Source organism: Parasteatoda tepidariorum, chromosome 1, assembly GCF_982258835.1.
Source record: "Parasteatoda tepidariorum strain Cologne lab strain chromosome 1, Ptep-v5.0, whole genome shotgun sequence".
NCBI lineage: Eukaryota > Metazoa > Arthropoda > Arachnida > Araneae > Theridiidae > Parasteatoda > Parasteatoda tepidariorum.
The window spans coordinates 86,391,309-86,414,581 of NC_141755.1; the positions used below are offsets into that span (position 1 = coordinate 86,391,309).

The 23,273-nt window shown below is 31.4% G+C and overlaps 1 protein-coding gene across 4 annotated transcripts in view; it reads right to left on the bottom strand.

Annotated features, from left to right (window-relative positions):
- Positions 1-1,946: 1,946 nt before the first annotated feature.
- Positions 1,947-23,273, bottom strand: part of LOC107444729 (sodium-coupled neutral amino acid transporter 7) — a 62,025-nt gene continuing 40,698 nt past the window's right edge. For all 4 annotated transcript variants that reach the window (XM_043039717.3, XM_021148058.4, XM_021148057.4 and 1 more), the window contains exons 2-9: positions 18,858-18,979; positions 16,397-16,595; positions 15,454-15,589; positions 10,495-10,590; positions 6,337-6,394; positions 4,497-4,759; positions 3,600-3,799; positions 1,947-3,507 (exon numbers count right to left, since the gene is read on the bottom strand). In XM_043039717.3, coding sequence (XP_042895651.1) covers positions 3,308-3,507; positions 3,600-3,799; positions 4,497-4,759; positions 6,337-6,394; positions 10,495-10,590; positions 15,454-15,589; positions 16,397-16,595; positions 18,858-18,979 — 1,274 coding nt within the window. In that variant the 3' untranslated portion in view covers positions 1,947-3,307. The remainder of the gene's footprint in view (positions 3,508-3,599; positions 3,800-4,496; positions 4,760-6,336; positions 6,395-10,494; positions 10,591-15,453; positions 15,590-16,396; positions 16,596-18,857; positions 18,980-23,273) is intronic.

The following is a 23,273-nucleotide window of genomic DNA, read 5'->3' on the forward strand; positions in this document are numbered from 1 at the left end:
TGATTACCAACTGCAACTTCTGACGAAGATAGTACTCTAGCCAGGGCTCGAAAAAACTCAGAAATTTTACCCGTCCCCGAGGACGGCTTGTCCAACAATGTACCCGTCCTCCTTTGAAACTAACCCATCACTTCTAAATAAATAAAAATATAATTTTCTCTTATTTATTACTAACGTTTATATAAATTGCACAATGAATTAGTAGTTACTAGGATTACAAATACTAGGATTACATTATACAGTAATAAAAGAAATACTAGGTTACTAATAGTAAAACCTAGTATTTCTTTTATGAAATAATTTATTTCTTTGATGAAATAATTTAAATAACAAAGGTTAAGATATCTGTCAATTATCATGTCAATTTATCCGATGGTACTGCGTTTTTTAAATGAATCAAATATGACGTTTGCCAGTTCCACAATAAAGCCAATGATTTACGGAGGTTTCTGCACAGAAATCTGAAAGAGGTTTTCCATTTAGGTAGATGTTCATAAATTCTTGTTTAAGACCAGTAAGTAATGTGTTTTTTTTGTAAGTTCATTGCTGAAAAGCCCCTTTCAACCGCTGCAGTACTCTCAGACAGAGAAAACAACAGTTCCACCATGCGCACTAAGTTGCTGTATTTCGAGATTAGAGGATCATTTTAGAAGGGAGGCGATAGACTCTTGTAAGATAACAAAAATTGAAAATGTATCACAAACATTAATGGGAAAATGGCCGTCCGCGCGGACGCTGAGTTCGAGAAATTTGTTGTCCGCGGGGAATTTTTGACCGCCAAAGACTGGCGGTTTTTCGAGCCCTGACTCTAGCAAAGAGGCTAGTGCTTGACTATAGTTGCATGCATATCAGGATTGCAAAAATTAATCCCCATTTCTTTTTTAAACAAGCATCAATACAAAAAATTTTACGCTAAAACAAATAGTATGTTTTGAGAGATCATAATGAATTATTATTGAAGGTATTTATGTCCACACAAGAGGTTAACTGACTATAAGTTTAAAGCTTTTCTTTTTTTTTTTTAATAACAGCAATTTCAGACATAGTTTTAATTCTAATAAGCATGTTTTAAAAATCAAAAGCTTTTTTTTAGAAAAATCTCAGTAACTAATTAATTTTAGAATAAATGTTAATGCAAATTCTGTATTTCAAATAGAGGTATTTGAAAGTTTTGATCATACTCTTTCAAAATAAGCAATCACTTTTAGAGAAAACTGTTTCTGCATGATTAGTATGTTTGTTATTTCCATCTTTTGTAAGACACTCCTGTAACAGCCTATTTGTTGTTGGCTAGGGAATAAAGATACCAAAAACATGATTACAGTTTAGTCGCACTGGGCAACAGCTGCCATTATTTTCTAGACAAGTTGTACTAGTCAATTTGAAGAGATTGGTTTGAAAACCTTCCTGGGATCAAATCTGAATCTTATGCAATGACAACTCAATGCCTTTACCTCTGCACTATCACAGTTTTGATCTACCACCACCTGTTATTTCAAAAACAGGAGAGTGAAACAATCCTTTTTCATAAAAAGAAAGTGATTTAACTCTGCGTTCAATTTATTTAAGTTTTAGAATACATTTGAATATTGACATTTTTCTTACCTTTTATGACATTCTGAATTTGATTCCAAAATATGATCTGTCACCAGAAATGAATATTTCATAGAAAACTAATTTTATTAATTATCACTCCCTAACAGCTTACAATTTGGTTAAAGTATACTCTTTAGAAATAAATTTTTATATTATAAATGCATGAAAAAAGGAAAATATTTTTAGTATTAAATTTCTCACTATAATTTGTGTAGCAGATTAAATTTTTTTTTAACAAAATGTTCACTGAACTATCAAAAGTAGGATTTTTTCGGAACTGGTTGGTTTAAAAAGTAAGAATGGTTTAACAAAATGCTTTAAAATTCTCTGGAAGACAAAGAAACAAGCAATTCACACATACATTTATTTTCAATGCAAAATAAATATGGGGCAAAAATACATATACACTATTATGATTTTTTTTTCTTCTAAAAAATATTTTTCAAGATCAGAATGAAATGAAAAATGATTCATACATTTAATCAAACATCAGATCCTTTATATTATCAAATTTTTTTTATGAAAGTTCAGACATAAAATCATAATCCTCAGCGAATTCATTAATATAATAAAATCAGACAGAAAGCAAATATTTCAAAACATCAATGTCCTTACATAAAATATTTTTTAAATAAAACTAAATTAAGGAAATCACTGACAAGTACAAATGTTAAGTTTTGAAATGCCTTTGATTGACAATATATTATATAAAATTGGCATTTTTCAAAACATCCTTTAAAATTGAAACATTCTTTTTTAAAAACACAACTTTACCAATCGCCATGTCTCTTAAGTGTAGCCCCCGAGGACGACTGTGCAACCCTTTAAAAAAGATCTCATTTCTTGAACCACTCTAATAAACTTGTACTTGTCTGAAAAACATCCAAACCATAACGTTTTTAATTATAAAAAAGAGTCTATGGTAAAAGACTTAATTATGGCACAAACTTAACAATTTTGGCATAGTTTTTTGTTAATTGTAGTTCTTCAAATCACCAGTTTTTAAAATTGGAAAAAGAATTTTAAAGCAAAACCAACTGTCATTGAACCTGTGCAAATTTTTGTATGGAAATTCATAATAAAAATTCTAGTTCATTTTCACCATATTATTATTACATAAGGAAAGTACTATTCCTATTTTTCGATTGCAATGAATACATAGATGCTACAATAACGGTATTATCTTAAATATATTTTTGAATTAAACCTTGGAGAATATCTAATATCAATATTGCACTTAACGTGGATTTGTTACACATTTACTTGCAACCGAATTCAGTACAAAAGTAATGTTTCTTCCTGGTAGAACACTACACAATAATAAAACTATTATCTTATTCTTAGTAATAGTATATAGGTATGCATAATTTGCATTAGAAATGTGGAGACTTTGCAAATTCATTTATACATTTTTGACATTGTTTTAATATTGTATTATTTATTTATATTTTTTTGCTGTATTTGATATGAGAAGATCGGAGTTCCTCATATGGCACAGGTTTGATGTTTTTAAATCAAATTTTGTTGGCACAGTACTTGTGTCTTGTAAAAGTCTTGTGGTTTGCAACTAAATGATGTCATCTGAAATGTTATGAACTCTTTGCTGGCAATAAACACCCTAGTTGAAGTTCTATCTTAAGACAAATCACTATGCCTAGAAGGAATTTTTTGGACACAAAATGTGTTGAAGTAAAAGACATTACACACATCATCAGCTGCACTTGAAATGAGAAGGGGCGGGGCTAGGGCTGCCGTGGCTCATCATATCGTACATAATCACTTTCGTGAAGACAACACCAAAGACAAATGTTCCAAATGCTATCATGGCACATGCTACAGCTACTTTTGCCTGGCTTTTCCAGTTCTCCAAATACTCATCACTTCGGAAGCACAATGCTATTAAACACAAACCTGGAAGGAAGGAAAAGACCAAATATAGTGTTTCCAAGATGGTATTTGAGAAAGGGTGAAATGTGACTATAAAATTATAATGGCTCTCTTACCGGGAAATATAAAAATGTTGACAGATGCCAGACATCCTAAAAGCTCTATGACGACTCCAATGTTCGGTGCAAGAACAGCCAACAGAACTGTGGTACAGAACCAGAGGGATGTGACTACAATTCTTCTTTTGAATTCTCCCTTGATGAACTGATCAGTGGTGAGGTTGGCAAATTCAGCATACAAACCATCCAAAGCTCCTCTACAAAATATTACTAAACATTAATACTACGTAATTCACTTATTTTATGTAATGAGCTTTTGATCGAAGAAAAAACAGTGAATAAAATGTAGTGTGTGGAAATATTCTGGTAGCTCTCATCCTCGTACAGTTTCATCAAGACAAACAAGTCTAATCCTAAATCTTCCATTTTGTTATAATTCGATCCACGAATCACACCGACCTGGCAAAGATTTGAATTTCTTCAGGATGACCAATAGAGGGAATTAGATTTCTTTCAATATGCTTATTGATTACAATGATATCCATATGAATTCTTTTAGCAAAAATTTTAAACATCACATTTCTGAGACGTAGATCTTAAGTATAAATATTTGCCAATACCAAAGAGGAAATGTGTAACTAACAAACTTAATTATACCTACAGAATTATTCGAAGAATTCATATTTTTTGAAGTTATTCACGAAATTCGAGGCGCTATGTGTTAGCCCCTAACATTCATTGGCAATTGACGTTTTTATTAATAGTTTTGACATTACAAAGGGAAATAAAAAAAAAAAAAAATTTATTTTTGGCTGTAATCCGAAAACAAAAAAGGGGTTATCTGGTTACAAATTGTGGGACAAAAATTTTACGTGGACAAAGCCACAAACAAAAACTCATATGGATAGTCAAGATTTCTTTGTAGTATTTCATTTGGACAAAAAAAAATCTTACCTGCCACAAAGAACGAGCTGAGGATATGTAGTAATCATTTTTATCACCAATGCTCCTATCCCTACTAGCACAATGGGATCTCTTGCATTGTATTGTTCCATGATGTCAGGAGCAATATTGCTGCCGAAGGTTACGTAACCAAAACTTCCAGCCATGCAATAGATGAAGAACAGGATTCCCATGGCCAAAAATGTTGCCTTTGTAAAATTTCGTATGTTTCTTTCTTTCATGCAAGCATACACAGGAACAACAATTTCATGAGTCTAAAAGAACATATAATGAATGTAATTATATTTATAATGAATATAATTTAAACAAATAGGCTTAATTTGTTATAATAAACAAATTTATAGTGAAAATGGCACTTGCACAAAATTAACCCTTCAATTTGTCTGTTTATATGGCATTATTTAAAATATGTAAGCTTGGAAAGATTAGGGCAGGGATTATTCTCTAATCAACAATTTTAGACCACTTTTTGACAGAATTGAATTGAATGTGTGGTTTAGTGGCACAAGGTCCAAAAAAGGACATACTGCGCCAAACACACGGTTTTACCTCTTTTTGACAGAGTTTTAAGAGTAGTACTTAAACATGAATTTCTAAGATGCGTGCTATTAGAAAAAATAGTTTTCAACTTTCTGCTCCCATTAGACTTTTTCGTAACAATTATATTAATTATCAAGACACTAATTATTTTACACTCGAAAATACTGCATTAGTTTTTTTTAAAAAGGGAGAAAATATAATAAAACAAAATTATTAAAAACTAAAAGTTTTTATGTAGATTAAAAAAGGAGTAAATATTGTTTAGTTGGTTGGTTTAAAATGAAAAACGTGTGATGTAACCACTGTTGTCCACTATCAAACTGAATAATTCCTCATATACGCCGAACATGATTTAATAAGTTATTTGTTTTATGTCTAACAAAGATAAAATTATTCCTTTCGGTTTTAGTTTCAAACCAGTTTCATATGCATATATATATATATATAATTTTATATGGTTTTAAACTATGTGAGTTTGAGTCTATGCTGTTGAATAGTTTAATGGTAGCTTAAAAATAGAACCATCTTGGAAATTTTTTTATTCAGAAACTATTTGACCTATTTTAATTTTGTAATTTAAAAAGCATTGTTTAAAGTAACGTAAAAATTTGTATGCCTTTCAATTAAAACTTTTTTCAATCATGTTAAATATCATAAAATATTAAAGCATTTTGTGCGAAGTTTTCTTTGAGTAAACAAGTTCTAAGAGTATGCGCAACTTTATTTTTTATTGGCTTGCATAATTGGATAAATAGAGGAATACGCAAAAGTATTAAAGGTTTCAAACTTTCGTCAAATCTATTGGGTCTATATTTCCCAGAGTGCGGCCAACCCTTATTTCTATGAGAGTCAAAATTCTTAAACCCGTAGAAAAAAAGTGGTGCCTTTTTTCTCAGAGAAAGTAGTTTTTGTGTCTGATTTCGTTTGGCTTAACTTACGAACCATGAAAATTGCATTTGCAATTTCCACGGTTCATACTATGCAGTTTTCATGGTTATTAAGCATAGCCATGGTTCGTCGTTGCTTATTTTGTTGTTCTCCGTAATTTCTGTAAAAAAAATTTCATATTATTTAACAGTTTAAGTGTTCTGCAAATTGTGGCTTATGACTATGTTTCGAGTCAAGAGTGGTATGAATTTGGATTAAATGAGGTCGATGATAGTTCGCCGACAACTTATTTAATCACAATGCTATAAAAAAAATTATTTTACGTTTTTTTTTTTTTTTTTTTTACATTTTTTTCTTTCAAACTCAAACCAAATACGTATCAAAATCTAATTAATATAATTACCTGATATGCAAAGGAAAAGACTGGTATAACAACAAAAACTTGCACTGCACTATCTGGGCTAGAACGAAATGTATAAATATAAGTTAAGGTTGCAACAAATTTTTTTTTTCAAAATACATTAATATTATATGATACATCAATAATAGTCTTCGCAAAAACAAAATATTTTTAAGTTAAATTTAAAGAGAAAAATTAAGCGAATTCACTGTTTGCAACCAGTGTTTCCATGTCTTATAAATAAATTCAGAATTTTGTCATTTAAAATTATAGTTTTAAAGTAAGTAAAAGTTAGTGTACTTTACGATAAAAAATTTTTTTTTTTTCGCGCATCATGAAATGAAATAATTATTAAAAATTATTTTTTGAATGGAATTATTTTTGAATAAATGAGTTTTATAATTGTGCGTAAAAAATGTTTCGATCCACTTCAATGCCAAGACATCGCGAAATACGAAAATAAAAAATTTAACATCAAAGGACCCTAACTTTTGACCTCTCATCTAGATAAACTATTTAGATTATTGTTTCCAGATCATAGCTATCCACTCTTATATTTGGTAAGTCAAAAATCCAAATCTGTAGAAAAAGTGTATGTTCATTCACTGAAAGTACGTTTTTACACTTTCGTTATTTGATCCGTAATGAAGACTAATTAGTAATCCTTTGTCCGATTTCATTATGTCAAAATAAGATTATTAGAACAAAAGTTATGTACGACAGCCCCCTTTTTTTTTGTTAACTGGGTACTTTATTTGACGGGAATACAATTGCCTAGTTTGTTGTTTTGGTAGCACCTTACTCAAATTGCATTCGGCCATTTAAAGTAAATCAAATATATTTTATCTAAAGTATAAGTGACCTATTGCACATTTGATTTTTAAATTATATCATTACCAGGGCCCGACTTAGCCTAATTGGAGCCCGGGGGCAAAAACTTCTTTGGGGCCCCCTTCTGCTTCACTATTTCAGTAATGAAGAGCCGAACTTTACGGAGGTATTTAAATTTTTCGCCTCATTATTGATATATGGGTGATTCTCACAAAACATGACAATTCGGACCAAAAAATGTCTTCAAAATAATCTAAATTTTTTTTGTATACTTCTTTAGCTACACTTATTAATATCTTATAGACAGCAGTGTAGTTTATTGACATTTGCTCGAGAAAAAAAATAAAATAGAAATTCACCAAATCTTGAATGCCAGGAAAATGACATATTACATTAGAAGTTTAAAAAACAGTCATTTTAAGTTAATAGTAAGTAACTCAACTTATGCCTTTATGTTAGATGGACCATAAATTGCTTAAATTAATTCTTTTTATCCTTTGTAGAAAGAAACAAAAAATTTTTTGTATCAATCATTAAATATAATCAATCATTAAATATAATCAATCATTAAATAAATAAATAACTTTGATTACATCCAAGCATATTACAATCATACATAAACTTGGTATTAGGTTAATATTTGCTTTCCCTCTTTACAGTATTAGCAGTTAAAAAGAATTTCTGGTAACACATCAATGTCCTGGCATTCATAAGCCAGGATGATGACAAATTCGCCATTTTATAGCATATAACTTTACTTTAATATTTTGGTCGAAGACGTTTATATTCTGCAGAAAACAACGGTATTTCTTAAAATAACTCAGATAAATCTATGTAGTTTTTGTTATTAATGATTTCAAGAAGCCAGGAAAATGACAGCATAAAAACCTATTCACCTTGAAAAATTTTTTGAAATAGATTTTGAGCCGGAAAATTGATTCTTTATTCATGCAACAAGACATGTTCAGATAGGAGGGTATCTAATCTATCTATTAACATAAGATATTGATTCCTGGCGCTATGTATTTTGGTTATAAATCACTAAATGAAAGTAACCAGGAAAATGACAGATTTTCATGGGACAAACAAATCATTGACAGAAAAAATTATTTTAAACGAAGTTTTAGTAAACAATACCCTCTGCGTATATTCTAGAAATGATTGCATAGGATAAGATAAAAAAAAATTAGATTTTGAAAAATGTATGGGAAGTTTTGAAGCTAGTTATTATTGGAAATATTGTTTGGGACATGCCAGGAAAATGACATTTTGATATTCAATTAAATTTTTTAAGTATACAAAACAGTCAATGCTAGTGCAAAGTCATTTTAAAATGCTAACAGCAATGCTATTAATTAATTTTTTTTTTAAAAAGTTCCTCTAGTATTATAGTATTAGATCTTGGGAGCAAGGGACAGTGAATTTCATGTTTCGTGAGAATCACCCATATAACAAAATTGACGAGAACCTAAAATAGCTATGAAGTCCAATAACAGTAGTGGTCAGGCGAAGTATCTTTCTGTCCATTTTATTGATTTTCTGACAATTCTATGTCCATCATGCCGAATGCAATTTTCTGATTGTTAACTTTGTCATCTAGCTGCAAAAAATACATATCCTTACTGACATTGTGGTGGAATTAATCAAAAGTTTCGCAATTACGATGGCTCAATTAAGCCTATCAGACATTTTGCGATATGTAAAAATACAGGCTTTTGATTCGCCAAATTTGCCTATCGTAATTTCGAAAATTTAGCTAAATTTTGCCTTAGCCATAGATTTTTTGTGTTCATACGATAGATTAATGAAGACGCTACTATAAAACTAACGGATTTTACACTGTTCTGATATTTCGTTTAAAAAAAAAAGTTCATTAAAAAAGGAAACGTAAAATAAACTTTCTATTCGATTTGGTGTCCCCTCTGATGCTCGGGCCCGGGACAACTGCCCCGTATGCCCCTGTCTTAGTCAGGCTCTGATCATTACTTCTGTTTAATTTATGTTTTGATGCATTTCTTGAAGAATATGAAAAATCATAATTTACTTTATTTATAAATTATAAACGAAAGCAAAGAAACTGAAACTGAAAATATGATTTTAATGAAATTTTATAACTTTTTTTTCGTTGAGATGTACTTTTTGCGTGGTCATCGGTGATCATCCGAACTAAGAAACGATAGAAAATACCTATAAGCATCTTTGCTTTTTCTAAAAGGGATTTAAAAGATACTTGTATCCAAATCGTTCAGCAATTTGTATCATGTCTTTTAGTCTTTGCTTTCTTTGGGAAAAAAGGGAGAGTTTAAAGGCACTGGAATCTTCTATTCATACAGAGCTTAACTTAAAATGTAATGTGCACTCAAGATAACAAATCAAATGTCGTTGTAAACTAATTCTAATGGGGGGGGGGGGTCTTAATTACTCTGGGTTGTGGGACAAGTGATTCCTTGCAGAATGTAACTCCTCTGAAGGATTTTTTAAAAAAAAGTGGATCTAACTAATTGTAAGGACCTTGGCAAACAGGATATCATTGTTGGTCAAGGTAAGAACATTAACTGAAAACAGACCATCCGGCCTGAAAATTGAAGGTTTTGATGCAAACACCAGGTGAGTTCAAATATTTATTTTTTAATTTTAATGAATTTTTTTTATTTTGGACAATGTAGCTGATTCTATTGGTGCAAGGGTAGGACACAAGACATCGTTGTTGCTGATTACAAATAATGAAGAAGAAAAAGGACATAAACATATACAAGAAACGAATGAAATAAAAATAAAAATATGACCACCGAAGCCGACGTCTTCAGGGGGTACCGGCCTCGGTAGCCATTAAAAACAAAACCATTTCTAATTGAGGGCGAAGCAAATGCTTAAAAAATCTCCCACAGTACCCCGATAGTTTTATATAGAGGTCCAGGAAAAACAAGATACATTCAAAATAATTAACAAATTAAGAAAAGAAAATCAATCAAAATTATCAGAAAAATAAAAACTCACTAAGTCACAGGTCAAGCATCAACTTCAAAAGCAAGTAGAGGAAAAGAAAACACTAAAAACAGAAAAACCAACGCCCCTATTATAATGCGCAGAAGAAGTTTAAAATGAAATGGAAAAGGTCAGGAGAAAGAAATACGTCGACAAATTAATAGAATGCTTAACTGGGGCTGCTCAGTTAAGACTAAAGTGTTAATCGGGACTTAAACACTGCAGGACCATAGTGTTATTTTGTTCTTGCAACATGAATATAATGCAAGAGCAAGTACCATACATTGTAGGGTTATATTGAATATATTGCATTTTAGAATGATAGTAAAAAAAATTATTACTTACAAGACTTTCACTTTTCCAGCCTGCGTTGCGCCTAATTTGTAATATTCATAAACTGTGAGGAAGACAGGATACAACATCGCAAATATTCCAAGAGTGCTGGGGGAAAAAAGAATAGTTTTAGAGCTAGCTAATTCATAAAAGACGAAAATTTTTCAAATAATTTTATAACAAGAAATTGCAATCAAAACAGAAATTTATACAGAAAATAGAGCATTAGTAGTGCCATGATATTGGCGGCTAACTTCGCGATGTTCTAATTGTAACGCTAATCTTAGCACTGAAAAGAAAGAATTCGTTACGAAATGGTGAATGATGCCTTTATGTTTATTAAAACAAAAGCTAGGATTTTTTGTTTTCTTCTTGAACAATGCGGGGGAAAAAACGTACCACCCTGAATAAATTTTAATCTAATGATCGAATCTTCACGTTCTAGAACTCTATCCTAATGGTTCGGGGGGGGGGGGTGACCGAAAATATGTTCATTAATAAGTGCAGATGATATTTTAAGTTATGAAATCAGGCACAAAAGCGTACTTTTTCAGAATAAACCTATCTTTCTTTTCAACGGATTCAGATTTCTGACCCCAAAATATAGGAGAGGTAGCCGCAATCGGGGAAAAATGGTCCCAATAGTTTGGTCAAGAGGACGCACTAAAAATTTAACCCCTAATGATAATTTTAATTTTTTGTTTATTTCGCTATATCTCAAGAACTTTTTGAGCAAAATTTAAAATTTTTGCACACAATTATATAAACACGTTTATCCAAAGATAATCCCATGCGAAAAATAACTTTTAGTAAATATTTATTATTTTATTTAATAATGGTCGAATAAATTTTGAATTGTAAGGCATACAATTTTCCGCATCATTTTAAAAATATAATTTTGCATGGAAAAATACAAAATTTGAACAAAATCTGTTAATTCCTGAGAAATTGAATTTCAAAAATTTTAAGCATAAGAGTTAATTAAAATTCGATTTCTCAGGAACTATTCGACCAATTTTGCTCAAATTTCGTATTTTGCCTTGTAAAAATATGTTCTTTAAAATGATAAAAATTTGTGTACCTTACCATTCAACATTTCGACCATTATTAAATAAAATTAAAAATAATAAATATATTCACTAAAAGATTTTTTTTCCCGCACGGAATTATCATTGGATGAACAAATTTTATAATTGTATGCAAAAAAAAAAAAAAAATCGCTTAAAAAGTTAAGCAAAAACTAAAATTAATACGTTAAGAGGTCCAAAATTTGGATAGCGCTTTCACCGAAATATTGGGACCATATTTTCTTGCGGCTAACTCCTACATTTTGGAGGTCAGAAATCCGAATCCGTTAAAAAATAAATAAATAAAAAAGGGGATATTTATTAAGGGATAATACAAAACGTTTTTGTGTCTGATTTCGCAGCATAAAATATCGTCTGCACTTATTAATTAGCATATTTGAAGTCACCCCTTTTATCCATTAAGATTGAGTCCCTAGAACGTAAAGATTAGATCAAAAGTTATGCAGTTTAGTCCTTTTTTTTTTGCGCACTGTACATTGAACTTCGAGTGATAAATAAAATGAGACTTTCTTGTACTGCAAATGAGTCGAGAAGTATATCGAAAACAACAAAACAAGCATTTATTACATGAAGTATTTATTATATTTATCACATTTTTAAAAAATTTTTACAATTTTTGTTGACTTTTGAAAATTGAAAAAAAAATTTTTTTTTTTATTCTAATTTATTCTTTTTCAGCGCCATTTTAAATTTAGAATAATTTATTTTTTTATTAAGAAAATAGCTATACTGAGTTTAAAGCAAGAATTTCGTGCAAAATAAGAAAAAAAGTTGTAAAAGTAAGCATAAAAGTAAGTAAAAAAAAGCTTGCATAATATAAAACATTGTTTCTCAACGGGGGGGGGGGGGGGTGGGAGTACGCCAAGGGGCGGTGGACTTGATTTGGGCGGTACGGGGGCGTTGAGTATGTTTTGGGCAGTAGGGGGGCCATGAGCTTGTTTTGTTATTCTAATTTAACTTTATAACTCCAATATATAAAATTATTAAATTAAGATTTATTTAATAAATAAAATTAATCTAAAATTAATATTAAAGAAAAGATTAAATTAATATAATAAATTAAGATTATCTGACACACTATTTGTATTAGCAATAAAACGGATTCACCTATTCTCCGATCCGAACCAGCACAGCGCAGCGCAGCGCATGAGTCAGTACTTTTTGCCACTGACTCATTCAAGCCATTTAGTGGAAAATGAAGTGCATGCACTTTTAGTATGAATGTCCGATTTGACACGTGTTTCTTATGATGGTTTTAGTTTGCTTCCTTACAGTTTTTTCCCCAGTTCCGATTCGATTTCATTGTATATTTGGCCAGGTACGTGGGTGAATTAGTTCTTTATCGTAAATTGTTTATTAATTTGAAGAAATGTTGATTTTCTTTCATCGTTTGTATTTTGCTGCCACCAACATTGTCGGTTAACATAAATAAGTGTCTTCAATACAGTGTCAAGTTCCGCAGTGGACTGATCGTTAAGACACGGTTCCCAGCAGATCACCGAAGTCTAGCATCACTGGCTGCGGTCAGTGTGGGGGTGGATGACCGCTTGGATCAGTCTGCGTAGGGACCGAGGGTGTGCGGTATTGGTCCTCGTTAAATTATTCTACCGTAAAGTGCTCGACTTCGCGTGCAGGTCGTTGGACTACCGAAGCAGGGGTGCCATCCCCTCTGCAGAGGATCAAAATTGTGATATCTTGTCTTCGGATCATCCTCAGGGATGTTTCCCAGACCGTCGCCAATAGCCCATTGTGCAGCTCTAGTGCGACGTAAATTAACTACAACCACAACAAATCAATACAGTGTCACGTACTTGAAGTTTGGATATGTTCAATCGCTGTCGAACTTTCAACTAACCATGTGTTTATTTTATAACAAAGTTTAATCTAGTGAAGCAATGGAATCTTCTCATTAGTGGGAGCTTTTGCAAAAAATTCATTCTGACAAACAAAATAAAGATTTGTCATTCTTCACGAACATCAAGGACAAGTTTCTGAAGACATTTTCGGCCTCAGGCTCACTAGCAACCTCATCACGACAAAATGCGACGAAGGTTTGATTGCCTCTAATAATATATCAAAATTAATTGCTAAATTTGGGAAAGCTCATACCATCAGCAAAGAGTTGATATTCCCGGCTGTCGAAGAAGTTTTAGAAACAGTTTCACACCATCCAGCTTCATCCAATTTAATCAAAAATATCCAATTAAGCAACAATATAGTGTGGCAACGAATTGATGAGATGGCTGAAGATGTTGAAGTTTCCCTATGCAAACTTTTGATATCCAACGAATTTTCCTTTCTAGTTGATGAATCAACCTTGCCAAGTAATGTAGGCTTACGTCCGGTTTGTGAAGGAAAGAAAAATTACTGAGGAAATGCTTTTTGCTTGATGGTAGATACCAAAGTTGAATATACTTTTAATGCTGTCAAATATTATTTTAAGGAGCAAAACATTCCGCTTGCGAATGTTTAGTCTGTTGCCACTGACGAAGCTCCTGCAATAGTGGATCGACATGGTGGGTTTATCGCAGTTTTGAAGAGTGGATCGAGGTTATCAGATATTTTAGCTGTTCACTGCGTGATTCACAGACAGCGTTTAGTAGGAAAAAATAAAAGTGACAGTTTGCATCAGTCATAGCAATGTGTCACACCTGCTGCGAACAAAATTCGCAGTAATGCTCTCAACGATTGATTATTCAGACAGCTATGTAAGAAAAACGATCAAGAATATCACTTGCTACTTACACACCGAGATTCACTGACTTTCCAAAGGTGCATATCTCAATAGGTTTTGAAATCCTTTCAACTCTGTTCTTGAGTTCCTCGAAGACAGAGATGTAGTTCTGAGAGACAGATTGCTAGAATTCAAGATAGACGTTGGCGGATTTATTAGCAAAATTTAATGGCTTTAATTTACAATTTCAAGTCAACGAGCTGAATTTGATCCCTACAAAATCAGCTATTTCTACCTTTCAAAGAAAACTCATTTTGTAGAGGCAGAATTTTGGTAGGAATGAGTTCAGCAATTTCCAATCTTATCATATCTTAAAAAGAATGAAGAAATTACCCCTGATGATGCACAAGAATATTGTCAACACATTGACTCTTTGCACATGAACTTTTCTGACCATTTCAAAGCTGTTTTGTCCCTGGAAGTTCCTCAATGGTTATGAACCCTTTTGTGATTGAATCAACAGAGGTTCACATTCAGGAGGAATTGGTTGAACTTTCAACTAATAAAGCTTTGAAAATTGAAATGGTGATCGTCTCACAAAAGTTTTGTTTCAAGGTAACATCAGTCGCCTCTACCCTGGTCGGTGGAATATCGTCAAAAATTTTTTAATCGGCCTTCCTTCTCCACCTTTTCGAACGTATATTCGGTGCTATCTAGTCACAAAAAAGAGAAATCGACTCGAGATCGTGCTACTAAGAGACTTCTGTCTTCACCTCACTGAAAATATTGAACAGAATGTAAAGAAACTGGCTCTGAACCATCAAGTACAATCATCCCACTGACGTAATTACTTGATTGTTTCGTTGATACTACTTTTTAATGTAAAAAAAATATTTTTGGGTGTTTTTTTAATTATCTAATTAAGAAAAAATGACTCTTTTTAAGCACAGTATTTTTTTTTCATCACCGTAATTATTTTGATTATGACAAATAGACTGCGATTACCTGCCGGGATAAAAGTATCGAGTTAACGTACACATTAAATTTTTTTAAAAAGAACTAAACAAATTTAACGCGTAAAAAAAACTGGATTTTCACAAAGGGGGGCGTTGAAATGATTTTTTCCCTTTAAGGGGGCGGCAACGTTTAAAAGGCTGAGAATCTATGATATAAAAGTAAGCAGAAAAAGAACGAAATGACTTAACTCACCTGGCATATCTTAGAAAATCCAACCTTTGGAAGTAACACATGGGCAGAATGAAAATAAAAGCCGTAATTGCTATGGTGAAACGCCGATCCAAATACCAACTGATGCAAAATTCTTTTTCAAATAATGACAAAAACACTGCAAAGAAAAAAAACACTGATTATTGGCAAGAGAACGAAATTTATATAACTAAAAAGAAAAAAAAATTTTTTTACTTCACGAATGTGCAGTATTTAAAAATGCTCCATTTTGTAATTTCAAAGAAAAAGAAAATATTGAAAGCTTATTTCAGTATTATAAATACTTCTCAATACAAAAACAATGCCTTAAACAAGATTTAAGCGTACGAAAAGAAAGGGGGCATTAAACTTATTATATGATCATGTATACCATATGGTGTATATTATTTATGCTTCCATTCCATGGTATACCAGGGCCAACCTTATAACTATGTAATGTTCTGATTGATCTTACTGAAATTCCTATCTTTCTTGTTCTGAATCCCTTTAAAGCATAACATCAGTATAATTTACATTTTGATTTAAAAGCATTTTAATGCTGAAGGAAAGTTAAGACTGCTTTTTTCTTTTAAAAAAATGAATAAAAAGCTAGGTTACATGAGGTAAAAAAAAATCTTTACTATTAATGCATATAAGTTTGTTGAAATTTGATTTATTATCAATATGCATGCACATAAAAGTCTAGATTAAAAATATATATATTTTTTCTCTAATAATTTTGAAAAATCCGAAAAAATTTTTAAAATTATATACAAAATATCGAAAATTGCTTGAAATCGAAAGATCCAGAGGAACAATGCCTTCTTTGGGAAAGTCACAGTGGTTCTTTAGTCAATCATCAACTTTAATGCAAGATAAATTATAATTTTAAACCTCAATTAATAATAATTATAAAATAAATATTTAAATAAAGGATTTGACTTACATCTATCGTATTGATCTCCGATGATGATTAAAAAAGTGATACATATTCCGTAGCATGTTAGGAGAATTGAAACAGCGGCACACTGCTGCGCTCTCCTGCCACATAAAGACAATAGGACGTCGTGGTACGTGGTGTCACGGTTTACGTCAGCGCTGTGCACCAGCACTAACATAGTGCAGATTAAAATGAACATCATAATCTATAATGAAACATAGAAGACTTATGGTTTCCAACTTTGTGCTCATATTGACATACATATACAGTATAAAAACATAGCGTATGTGTTCATTAAGTTTAGAATTTCATGTGTTTTTAGGATTTATTTCAAATATAGTAATTGGGAGGCAGGGATAGCCTGGTTGGTAGGGCACTAGGCCCATGTCCAACAGTTCGAGGGTTCGATCCCAGCCTGCCGAAGACTCTTATGGTGACAGTAAATGGTGACTGATGCACGTTAAATCTGTCAAGTTACAAAGTTCTCTATGTTCCCATAACAAATCAATACTTCAGGGTGTACTGATCCAGGAGTTTCCTTGTCTTCTGGATTGGTTCAAAATTACAAGGCTATGGAGTTGACATTTTGTAGTCGTAAAACCAAAAATGGGTCGGCTGTTCAACGACGGTTATGAAATAAAACATAGTAATAGTAGTAGAAATAAAACAATTATAATATTTTAATTGACTAGGGCTATCTAAGAGTTGCATTACTATTAAATTTCTACATGAGTCATTTCTTATGGATTCTGGCCATCAGTTCTCAAATGTGAGGTGTGGGCAGTGGCCCCCACCCCCCCCCCAAGCTCTTGGGTGCATTGATCCCCCCCCAAAAAAAAATTTGCTAACTTCCCCCTTCCATGTTAGCTTGTTCGAAATAGTGTTACGTTGCTTCTTTTATTCATGTATTCCCCCCTGATGGGGGCCCCTGGGTGTGGGATTAAAATCTGGCAATTCTGGCCACAGTGGTTAAGTCCAATCGATATTTTAAGCAACCAAATCAATTTCAAATGAATATTTTTATTATTTATCATTAATATTTTAGTAATATTCGAAAAACAAATAGAATTTTACTATACATAAAGTTAAATGACGGCAACAAAAATTTGTACCAAATCTCAGAACAAATTTATAAAAAATTAAAATACAATTTTTGTGAGAAATGGAAATGCATTTAAAATATGAGTTCTCAGCAACTATTTAATCGACTGTGTTCACAATTTAGATTTTGCGAAATAAAATAACAGTTTAAGAAACATTAACAGTTTTATTACTAACCAGTTTAAAATTGTTCTGATAATTATTTAAATTATATATGAAACTTTACAATAATTGAAGTGTTTTTGCTCGAAATAATCTTTGATTAAATGGATTTTGTTAAAAAGATACATATTTTGATTGTTTGATTAATGCTAGAGATATGTAGAAAACAGCGAATAGTAAAAATATTAAAAGGACGGTATACCTCAATAGTGACCTCGCCGTGGTAAATTCTCTTGCAATTACATAAGTAGTATTTTAAAATTTGAAGTATATAAAAAGTGAATTCAGATAAACCTAATGCAAACAAGGAAGTTTTAAAGGCTGATTTTTTTTCCTTCAAAATATCAAAATGCACCCTAAATATGGCAAGATTATTTAGGACTAAACATTGGGGAAGTTATCCTGCGATACTTTGTTTGCATTTCGTTGTTTTGAAAACATTTATTTTCAGCATTAGAAACTTCAGGATTTACTCGAGATTTACCTAAATGTACTTTTCGCTAAACTTTAAATTACCAATGGAGGTGACACATTATGTCATCAAAAGTTTCTCTCGAGGTATAGCATCCTCTGAACAAAGAATACAGAACTTTCAACTAGTCTTGATTCTCTAAAAGTAATGACACTACAATCTCCCAGTTCTGGCAACGTTTCATATTCTGAGATTCCAAAAGCTGAAATTTATTTTTGTCCAAACATATTTCCCAAATAGCATCCTTGAATTGCGAATCCTTAAGTTTGAATATTTTAATCTGTGGAAATCCAATCATTAAATTAAAAGTAATTCTAGAGCAATATTTTTCCTTTACTGATTTTACACTTGCATTCCATTTTAATTTGTATCGGGAACAGTGGATATTTTACATAAATCAAATAAGGTTTATCATGAAATAAACAGCAGTACATACACTAATAAGATACCAGCAAGTGACGTCATAGTAGGTAAATCCTGGCATTTGTGTGATTCAGAAGCCAATCAGGTTTGACACACACGCGTGACGTCGCTTACAGGTATCCAATTAAATCACGGGGTTAGGCATATTAATCTCTTCGTCAAGAGTTGCGAATTGTGGCTTATTTCACAAGAAATCGTTCAGTGGCTCTTAGAATAAAGAGCAGGTATAATTTTCTTTCGTAACTGTGAAACATTAAATACTCTTATGTAAGAAGAATATTTAGAAAAGAAAAAGAGCTGTTTACTTACGACTTGTAAAAATGCAGCGAAATATACTCCTCCCGCTTTATCGTAAGCATAAGGGTAATTGAGGACACCGGCTCCAAGGGCGGCATTGACCAGAAGAAAAGAGGCGACAGGCCAGCTGGTACCTGCAAAGAAAGAAAACACGAAAAACTTGTAAATTACTTGCTATTTTTAAGAAATTTTAAATTTAAGTCAAATGACTAAAGGCCTGGTTTCTTAGGACAGGACGCCGTCAGCTGGAAATCAGCGTTAACCTCTGATTGGTCCATTTGTGAGTTTGATAGTATACGTCATCGAACGCTCATCTTGAACTACAATTGCCGTCCAACTCAACTGCAGTTGGATTACAACGTGACGTTAACCACAGAAGCAATGGCGGACAACATCCAACAGCACATTGAAATCAGCCAAGATTTTGATTTTGACATTAAGCATAGCTTCTTCATTAAACATAGCACTCTTCATTTAGCTCAGCTATAATGTGTTTTTTCTTGGACAAAGTCATTATTTGCTCTCTAAAACACTGGTCGACAATAACAAAATCAATACAAATTCAAAATAAATATTTGTTTACGTTATTAACGCATGCGCAATGAGAGATAATGTCTGCGTTGGACCAACTGCTCACGCTGAGCTAACAAAAAAGTATTTTTTTTGGCGTCATCTCTACATCAACTTTCCGCTGACGCCCAGATAAGGCGCTAGTTCTAAGAAACCAGGCCTTGAGCTAACGAACCAGTATTTTGTTGGCGTCAGCGGGACGTTGACGTCACGCCGACGCCCAGATAAGGCGCTTGTCCTAAGAAACCAGACCTTAAGAACTAATTTTAATTTCAATTTTTTCTCTAATTTTTACTTTTTTTATACTAAGGTATGTATTTAAAGTTAGTTATTTAATGCTAGTGTAAAATATAAAAATTTCACCTAAATTATGAAAACTAGGGGGCGGCTACTAACTTAGGTACATTGCAAATGCGCAAAATTCTAAGAATTCAAAACAATCATTCAAATCCACATAAAAACTTCTTTTTAAAAAAAAAAAATATTACATCTTTTTAGTAAATACTAAGTCATTAAAATAAATTTGAATTCAAATAAATGACATGTAATTCGTTAAACCTATTAGAAATGTGCTATAGTATAATTCGTAATGTAAATCAAAAATCGTCAAATAAATTCGTAATATATAAATTCGAGAAAAAAAGCGCTTTCGACAAAATACTAATATAGAGATCTATCGACAAAGACTACTCACTTCTGCCTAGCTTAATAGTATGAGAGAGCTGATGCTCTCTGGTTATTTCAGTTTCCGCTTTTAAAAGCGCTATGTATGTTGAGCCACCTCATCTAGATTTGGCATGTGACATTTTTAGCGGCAATCATTGGCCGATTCGCCGTGTAAGAGAAATAGTAACGTAAACAAAACAAAGCAAACGTTGCCACCGGTGGAAAAGAAATACAGCCAAAATTTGGGAGCCACGTAAGAGAATTATATATATTAGATTGTAGTAGGTGAACAACGTTTTTTAAAAACTAATTTGACATACTTAAATTTTAACCATAGTAAAATTGTCCCAAATCATGACACATAATTTTAACCCTTTACAAGACCGATTTTAAATTTTTTAGGAAGTTTTTTTCCTTGGCAGCACATTTTATAAATTCATAATGTAACAAATAAGTTTTTGAAAAAAAATCTAGACTCACCTCTCGCATTAGGATTTGAGAAATTGCATTGATTAGTCATTGAGCGACTACTGGGACATATACGTTCAGTCTCAAAGATCAGGTTGTTTTTAAATGATAAATTTTCAAAATCGTGTAAATTTTTATTAAAAACAACGTAAAAGGAAACAAATGCTCAGATTATGACACATTTTCTTAACTTATTCCTCAGGAAATGAAGCATAAGTCTTCACAAACATGTGATTTTTTTCAAAGCTATGTTGCCATGACAGTGCTGCCAAACAATCTACTTGGAACGCTTAACATGTACCGAAAGGGTTAAAGATGAGCTATTGCTCTCTGCTTAGAACGAGTGAACATGAAGTACGAATTTACTCGTCTTCGCAGTAGGTGATTTAATACAACTCAAAAATTCCAGCTACAGACGCGAAGAATGTGTTGAGCTGTTACCAGCCATATTCAAAATTAATTTTAAAAAAATATATAAAATAAAAAAAAAACGCTGTTTTGAGAAAGAAAATTTAATTATTATGAAAATGCAATTCATAATACAATGCAATGGCTGCTTCAAAAATTTCATGTGTCGTCACATTCGACGCAATTTTACAAAATTAAAAATATAAAAATTGATGTTATTTTAAATAAAAACAATTCATCTATTTCAAAGTGGTTCAAGCATTTATGATTTATGTTTTTGAGTGATTGTCTTTAAATTAGATGATTTGCAAATTTTTAAATAATTATAAGACAAACCGAAGGGAAAAAAATTGAAATAGGAAAAAAATAAGACTTGAGATTTTCATTTAGATCCTTATAGCTTTAAGAATAAATCATGCATTAAATTTAAGGAAATATTTATAAGAACTAATGACTGATAAATAAAATGATGTGACAACTAATGACTAATGATATAACTCAAAATAGTAATTGTAAGGATATGTGAATAAACTAAGCATTTTAATAAAATAAAAAAATTAAAAAAATTAGTCTTATCGATATTATTTTACAAGGAAAGTTGAAACATTTAAAGTTTCAAAAATAAATTGCTGCGTGAATGATTACAGTACCTTAGTCATAATTGAAAACTAAATAAGATGTTTTATTAATTGCTCAGTAAAATTTATAAAATTAATATTTTTCATCAAATTTTACCAAAATCAAATCATAATATAATAAGAAACCAAATAAAAATTTCAAATTAACTCATGATTTATTTATAATAGCATGTTCTCAACTACAGCGGTTCTTAACTAATGTTCCGCGGAACCCTAGGGTACCGTGGAAGGGTAAGAGGGGTTCCGAGAGTTAAGACTTTTTTAATCAGTTGTGATTTTTATAATCTGTAGTTAATTTATATCCAATTGATAATCCCTTATATATTTAATATTTACGGTATTTTTATAAAATTATTTAATTGAAATGTTTGTGAAGAAATTTCTAAACAATGTTTTTCTAACAACAATATAATGAATGAATTATAAAAGGATATGCATTTTTGAAAAATTCCATTTGTATTTCGCGTCAAATAAAAATAACTAAATTTAACAATGTTTATATCACTCTGATAACCAGTCTCAACGTTTATTTTCTTTCTTTTCCGTTTTTCAATGGAAAGCATATTTTAGATCAGAAGTTTACAACTTACACGTGGCAGCGGGCCGCAATTCCACCACCACCAGTCAAATGGCGGGCCGCAATTTTAATCAAAATTTTATATAGTACTCTTTTATGTTTGAAGGAACATTAAATATTACAATCAGATTTTTATCAAAGTTTTTTTAAAATTAAAAAGCAATATAACAAGCATTACAAATAATGCTTGTTACGCATCATTTTGAATCTTATCTTAATCAGAAACTTAGTGACAAGATTTTTTTTTTCTTGTAAATTTAATTCTTTGATAAAACATTTTTCTCGACTTATTAGGAATTATAGCAACAAAAAAAATTCTCGAGCATCAGAAGTTAAATTTTTTTTTTCTTTACCGTTCATGCGATATTCAATTCAAGGAATTTAAATAAAACATGATATTCTTTCCCTCTTTTATGCGTTTTAAAGTTTGCAAATGTTAATAATTTCGTCCAAAATGAGTAGTTTCAAAAAGTTAATTTGGAGAATTTCTTCGAGTAAATTTCTGATACTTACATGCTGAATAATAATCAGAAAATACAAAATACGAAATAAAAGAGCAAAATACACGATGATTTTTGTATTTGAATAAATATTTTCTTGGGCGCAAAACCTGAGAAAAAAATTTTTTTTTGCATAGTTGGTCTGTTAAATTTTACAGAAATGAAGAAATTAGGTTTTCTTAAGCGAAAGAAAAGTATTTTAAACCCATATAGATTTTTTACGAAGATTGTCCACAGACGAACGACAACTAATATATTTAATTCGCCGGTCTCAAAAAAATGGCGTCGCGGGCCGCCAGTTAGTAACCACTGTTTTAGATAATTCCCTTTCTGTTTTTGCATGCATTAAAATAACTTTAAGAACTAGACCAGATGCCTCTCCAGATCTATGATTCAACTGTTTGACTTAAAACGAAACTAGAAGACTGATAAAACGAAATGATAAAAGAATTTCATTCTTCGTTCATTTACTGAATAATTAATAAAAATTAGATTAATGAAAAACTTTATGAAAAATAGGTAAACATAAAGACAACATTCGTTAAACATAGGACGTTTTACATGAAATCTTTCGTTAATTTATATATTCACAATGACTAAA